The following is a 7,413-nucleotide window of genomic DNA, read 5'->3' as shown; positions in this document are numbered from 1 at the left end:
ACGTTTTTCGATTATGGTACATCACAAAAATCCTTCTCGGATATTCTTTAATTGAGAAATTGAAGCTTGCGACCGCTATCTACACTTGATTACAAGCAGATTTATTGCCAATGAAGAAAATCTGACTAATGGGTATACCTCTCGACAGCCTCACTTAATCAGCATTCTAGCATAAATAACGTTTACCTTTTTTACTCAGATTCTCGTTTTATTGTGGAATTGAAACTTGCAATCCTCATTCAAAAGTGATGATCACACCCTCTGGACAAAATGCACAGTGAATAAGACTCTTAGAGAGCCTTATTGAGAGATTCGCATAACTAATATCGTGCGTGAGTTTTCTCTTCATCCATCGAAATCAAGGACGATTGAATGACACAACGAGACGCACTTCCTATTGGGTAGAAAATGTATGCCACTAATGCCAATTCCCCCCCTCTCCCCTTTTCCCACCTCGACGCTCTAAAGGGAATAAGACTGAGAAGTGCTCGAATGGGTTACTATATATTAATGATTAATGATTAATCCGATTTAATTGGGGTAAATAAATACCAAGTAGATAGAAACTACACCTTTCCTACGTGTAAGATGGATTCAATAGACGACGACGCTTTCCAATGTTTATTCACTAGATGATACTTTATAGAAGCTTTTCTTTGTTTTACTGGGTTTCTTTTCAATCAGACTGGCCAGTTTTTGTGCGAAGAAACCTATCATGGAAAATTTCTTAAATGCGAAATTTAGGAGTGTAGTAATTGAGAAAGGGAAACTAGGAAGGGGCTTAGGAAAATTTTAAAATTGCAGTAAATAGCTGCTTAGTTCTAATGATATCCTTACCGAGATGGGATGAATTTGATGTGTTTTTACTTAAGTAAGGCAACAAGCTTACAAGTATGTAAGCTGGATGTTGTTATTGGAAATACCAAATAGCCATCTCTCTCACTGGTTGTTTCGTAAGAACATACCAAAATAAATTCAAAGTGGGGCTGACAACATCGTTTTTGCACATAAAGTTATGTCATTAAATTTGTATGCTCAGAAATGTTTTTCACTCATTGTTTGACCGCCACAGCTGAGTCATGTCACCGAAGACAACCTAGGTTCTACACTTTTCAGTAAAAGTTTTCTTGTAAGCAATTTGATTGGTTCATTTACTCTCTGTTTTCACTTTTCATTTTCGGTGCCTCTGTCTGATCAGAACTATGAATGTTTACTGTAAAAAAAAGTCAGCGTGCTCTGATCTGCTGGTATCTGGCCCAGTGCGCGATAGATTTTAGGCATTTTTTACAGAAAGAAGGATGAGTGCTAACTTACAGGAAGAACAGCTTGGTATTGTTACTGAATATGCCTGATGGTAATTCCTTCAACAGGTTGTTTTTCACGTCCCTGACAAGAATTGATAGAGGGTGTTGTTCATTGCCATGTATTCGATAATTACGTTAAATTAGAGTGTATATCCGGTAATGCTGTGCTTTCTTGTATGCTTTGATATGGAGGCTCAAACAAATCTATGTAAGCCTTCCTTCTCTATATGAATATAACCTATTTTTACATAACTAGAACGGTAAGTGAGCATGTTCCATTTTCACGTTGAGTGTTTTTTTTTAATTTTTGGAGACTGCGCCTTAGTTCTTAGATTTGGGAGCTGTATGTAAATTCAGAGCTTGAAGGAGGGGGAGGGGGTATTAGTTAAATTCCATGAACATTAAAAAAGCAGGGAGGGGATTTCGTAATCTCTAGCGGGGAGGCTCCCCAAATGAAGAAGATTTTATCGGGTAGTCATTATTGTACGGGTGAGAGTGGTGCTGCGAAGAATTGTGTTCGGAGCCAATTTCCAACGTTTCTATAAGTCCGGGGGAGGTTATCCTAAGGCTTGATTAAAGAATATTGTCCTTCGCAGGACTACCCTCATCCGGATGATTAGGCCACAAGGTCACACGTCAGTCCGTGTCAATGACACAGTGATTGAAGGAATGAGTTCAAGTACACTTGAGGTGTTCAAATAAAGGTTGGGCGGAGCTGGTCATGATTTTTGGGAGCTAGAAAGACTCAACATTATAACTGCAAATTACTCGGAAAGGTGTCCGTTAGTTCACTATTACTCACATTCATATTTCTGACACGGATAAGAAATAGTTTTGGCTTACAGCAATTCCAGCTGGGTATAATTACTGAAGATTCCTTGGGGCAAGTCTCTCAGCTTGTTGTTGCTCAAGTACCTATCAAGATAACGTTAGAAACGTGTAAAGTACATGCTGAATACAACCGTTACGATAAGAATGACGCCTGAACGTTAAATATCTTCACTATGAAAACTATAAGGAGATACATAAAGAAAGTAACTAATAAATTATTGATATCGTATCATGAATCATAGTTTACTCTCGTCAGCCTAATGACCCATCACCACCAGATATTTTGCCACTTTCTGAAGAGTAGGGTTATTAAAAATAGAGATAGTCCAATTGAATGGAAAGATAGCCCATCGGCGGGAACTTAATCAATAGTCTTTGTAGTTTCTTAGTTTCGCTATATCTATTTTTGACCCCTGGCTGGAGAGTATTTCTTTCTCCAAAACACCATACACTGATCTGGCCAGGGCTTAAACCCGGACCTGTCCATCTGGAGTCAGACACCCACACCAGTGGGCCACTGAGCTTTGCAATGTTAATAGCAGCACTAGCAATTGGCTCATGCAGCGGTTCCTATTATTGGCGTTCTTTTACTCCTTTTGGTATTGAGCAGCTGTTTTATGGTTCAAATTCCATGGATCGAAGAGTTTATTCCTTACCTGTAGTCTTCATATAAATAATGTTTTGTTTCCCAGACATCAATATAGTTATATTGATTTCTGGTCAGTTATTACATCAGTGAAAGTGAATAAGTAGGGCAAACTAAGTTCGTCGCAGACAAACAAAACTTAACTGATGAGTTTGTTTTTTTCACTTTTTATTTCAGTGACGTATTATTGAACAATTCCAGCTCTGTATACTGCAACCTTTATTGAAATTAAGAGTTAAAACTTAAGTTGAGTTTAGATTCTTCGTAAGCGTGGCTTGACAACTTATTACACTCTTTGATCAACCCGATAAAGCAAATCCCTCATTTCCCACTTTGTTATTATACTACACGTTAGGACATACGCGTTACTAGTTTTAAGAGAGGATCAAGTAAAGTGACTGAATCCCACATGCAAGCCTTATTCTTGAACTTATCTCTCTTAAACTATTTTAAGATCACACCCTTCCTTGTAGATCCTAGGAGGATATAGCCAATCCAACGCAGAAAATCGTGCACATTAAGAATTCCCACGACTCGACTACAAGTTATGGTACATTTACATTGTCCTGTGGTTGTCCTAATTGATTTGAGTCTTGCAACAACATGAAAGTAATTCCTTTGAGAATAAGGCCTACGATAGCATAAGAGGAATTCCTCTAAGAATAGGGCTTTTAGTGGAGAGGCATTCCTCTGGGTCAATATTTCCTTGTTTATAACTTTTTTAATTACACTCACAATTTTGACATGGCAGGCAGAAATTTCCATGGAATTGAATGAAGGCTTTTTCCACTACAATTCACACTAACGATAGTTTGGTGGAAGACGTCACATTCGCAAGGGTCTGGGCACTCTAAAATGAGGCAAAAAATGATTGGCCGTTAAAATTTCGTCAACAAAGGCTTCAAACTTGAAAGAGTTAAGTCAGTTGTTTTGGCAACGAAGGATGTTTCATTTTGATAGAACATTACTGTAAAATCAAAATTACCAAGATTAGAGGAACGCTTCAGAGCTACGATGTAAATTAACAGATCATGAGTCAAAGATGAAAACCGGAACCAAAACACGAACTTCAGTTACACTGTATGCAGGCGCCAAAATCGACAAACTGTGACATAGTAACTTCACTTGGAATAGAAATAAGTTTAAGCATATAAATGTGAATTTCCTTTGGTTGTCATCATATACGTCGTTTCCTTCACTAGATAACTATCATACCAATAATTAATATTCAAACCTAAAAACAACATACAAGTTAAATTAAAGTGATATAGAAAGATTAATTTTGAAAGGTTAAATAAGATCCAACCACCAAAGTAGCTAAAACGTTTTTTTGGGTGGTTAGAATTTTGAGCAAATAAAAAAGTACAGGTTTAGACAATCCAATTATGCAAAGTGCTGATATAAATCAATAAAACCTCACCTTCAATTCTGAGGCTGATGTTCCTTCTTGACACCTCTCCATCTCCTCTTACCTCGCAGCTGTAATTCACGTTGTTTTCCGATGTTACTTTAAGCTGAAATGTTATGCTGGTACTATTTTGAACAGTGACACCATCTTTTCTCCATACAATGTATGGAGCCGGCGCACCTTTCACTGGGCACCACAGTTTAGAGGTTCTGTTCAAAAATACATACTGCGTCTTTGGAGCTTGGTCCATCGTAGGATTGACTGTATCAGTTAAAAAAAAAAATAATAATAATGTCAGGATGACTATGGTGCATGTATTCAGAATACCTTAGAAACAGTATGGACGTGATAATCTTTTCCATTCGTGTGTGTTTAAAACTTGAATGTGAATGAAGAAAGATGAAAAGGAAAAGAGTCCATATGTGGAAAGAAAAAAGAAGCCTTGCTTTAAGCAAAAGAGGTAAAGAAATTCGTCACGGAATGGCGAAATAATCTCATCAAAACGAATAAATCATCGTAGCTTGGGAAATTTTCGCTGCCCACAGTCGATCACCAACCATTCATTTTTGCCGCGGCGTGCTTAGGCCGCTTTTTAAGTTGAAAACAAAAAAACAAAAAACCTTGAACTCAAAATTGCCGTTCGGCAGAATTGAACTAAAGGTCTATCACAGGTTACTGTTAAATAGCTACCGCAAATCGTGTTTTTGCAAGGGGTCTCCTGAGATTCTGCAAGACGCTTCTATGTTTCTATTAGGAGTTAGCATTCTAAGTTTTTCAGTTTTGACATAACTTGACATGTGGTTACCCAAACGCTTGAACTGTTGGGAAAACCTTGGAAGCATATAACAGTCTACGTCGTCTGCATGCCAATGTGCATTTCTTTGAAGAGTCAATAGAGTATGTAAACTTCACTAATTGCCTTGAAATTTGGTCCGAAGACTCTTAAGATACTAACCTAAAAGGCTTTGTTAGGGAATTGCGTTTTCCAAAATGGATCTCCCGCAATGGCCTCCGTCGTAATGCAAATCGGTTAAGTTTTCATTGGTAAACTTGACAGATAAATTGCAAAGCCTATAGGAATATCGAAATATCCTCACACAATTTTGAATACCAACCTCTCAGAATTGAAATTGTTCAGAAATTGTAAGTTGATTTCGAATTGTTGCGCTTTTTTGGTCTAAGATTAGATCGAGCTGAAACGTCATCACACTAGTGAATTAATTAGCTACTTATCTAATTTGTATATAAGGAGGTATATAGCACTGCACTGATGAGGCCCAGAAGGCCGAAACAGTACTCTCTGCAGTTAGTTATATATATATATATATATATATATATATATATATATATATATTGATTTATTGAAAGAAACATCATGCCTGTTTCATTGATGGATCTGGCGGTATAGAATACAGAGATAGAGTTATAGAAATCTGTCCGGATAAATTTTAACCACATGTATCGTCCACTGGATCGCACTACCCCAGTTCCGTAATCTCCACAGAATTCACCAAGAAGATTTGTTGCCTGATTACTGCCATCGCGAATTTCAAGATTAAATCCCCATAGACATGTTTGTGGAAAGTAGCTGCGTATCGTAAAGTTTAATTCCACATAATGTCCCCGTGGAACTAAAATAAAATTTTTTCCATCGAACTCCTGCACTCGTTCCCAGCCTTGTGCTTGCTTATCATATTCCAACAAACCTGAAATTACTGCAACAAATCAATTAGTCTGGTTTCAACAAAAACAATTAATTGTTATTAGATTTTAGACCATTAGAAAAATCGTTACAAAAATACACTTTACTTTTTTTTTTCCTCCGCACAGGAAAGAGTGAAGCAGTACCTACAAATCGACCTCTGCTTGAAATGGGACGAAAGACCCACAAAACGAATGACGATTTCAAAACTTCAAGGTTTCAACTTCAACGGAATTTTAAAAAATACGAATATTACTCCGCAGAGGTTATCCTAAAATGAGCTATCTCATTCACAGAAATAAAATAAACAAAAGCTCAATGAAAAAATAAGCAGAGACGTTCTGTAACGTAAGTAGCTCAATAACAGAACAGAAATTTTCGGTCAGCGCTGGTGCTTACTAAGCTTGGGATATAGCCACTACACCAAAGAGTCTCCGATTCCAAATGGAAATTTTTCCACCGTTTCAGAATTAAGAGCGTCAATGTAATTTCAGCAGAACATGCAGCATATGCCTATTTGGACTTCAAATGGGACAATCTTGACGTCCGGACATTTTGTAAGAAAGAATGCGCCCATTTCACATCATAGTTTAAGTTGTATGATACACTCATATTCAAGAGATAACTCTTCCTCATCTTTCAGCAGATGCCATCTTCGTTCATCCTTTAAGTCTTCAATACCTGTTTTCCCTTCCCAGTGGCGCCCATCCCACCCATAGAGCCTCCCCTCCCTTAAAATTAGAAAAAAAATTTAGAAAGCTTAAAAATTTTAGATAATGGTTGTAAACAGCCGAGGCGCTTACAGAAAACAAGGATGAAACTCCAGTTGGCCATTGAAGATACCATCACGATGTTGTGAGCTGAAGAAGAAAAGTTAATATGCTTTATTTTTTTTTTCTGCTCGTGAATTTAAATATCTATCCTTTTGGTAGCCATCGGTTGTTAACGTTGTCAAAAAATATTGTGTACTTGTTTAGAACTCGTTTAAGAGTTCTATCTAGGTACAATTATAAAAAGCGTCAGTTAATATGCTTCTATAAGTCCAAAAGCAATCGTTATCCGTCGATGCCGATGATTTGGCCTTCGGTTTTCCTTTCTTTATATCTTAGATTATTTGCCCTGGGGAAGTGGAAAATTCTGTCTGGTTCATTATAAATTTGAGGTACGCTGTCGTCGATTGACTCAGCGCGTTGACCTTTATCTTCATCCTCATCAGACGCCAGTTTAAATATTCTAGTATTGGAAGCAGACGTGATATGTTGACTTATCTTAGAACCACCTCACTATTCATTGTAAGCCTTCATCAAGCCAAGTGAGATTTATAAATGTAATTCATGTAGACGCACTGACAGGCAATATTAATTGTTCTCAAAGAGAAAATTATATTTATGTATACTTTTATCTTCGACGAGTTGATTGACACTTTTCTATAAACCGTTATTTCACCTGAGTTTTGGAAATCATTGCTAGTTTGAGAACCAACTCTGAAAAAAAGTGTATTGAAAAGAAGCCGAATCTCTTG

The 7,413-nt window shown here is 37.2% G+C and overlaps 1 protein-coding gene across 1 annotated transcript; it reads right to left on the bottom strand.

Annotated features, from left to right (window-relative positions):
* Nucleotides 1-3,512: 3,512 nt before the first annotated feature.
* Nucleotides 3,513-6,734, bottom strand: LOC149053510 (uncharacterized). The gene is made up of 4 exons (XM_089183142.1): nt 6,695-6,734; nt 5,569-5,895; nt 4,202-4,450; nt 3,513-3,631 (listed from the first exon to the last, which is right to left on the bottom strand). Exons 1-4 carry the CDS (start codon nt 6,723-6,725, stop codon nt 3,513-3,515), a joined length of 726 nt encoding a protein of 241 aa, XP_089039268.1. The 5' UTR covers nt 6,726-6,734.
* Between the last annotated feature and the right edge of the window lie 679 nt (nt 6,735-7,413).

Source organism: Pocillopora damicornis, chromosome 1 (assembly GCF_964200805.1).
Source record: "Pocillopora damicornis chromosome 1, jaPocDami1.2, whole genome shotgun sequence".
Taxonomy (NCBI): Eukaryota; Metazoa; Cnidaria; class Anthozoa; order Scleractinia; family Pocilloporidae; genus Pocillopora; species Pocillopora damicornis.
This window is presented reverse-complemented; position numbering and strand designations above follow the sequence as displayed.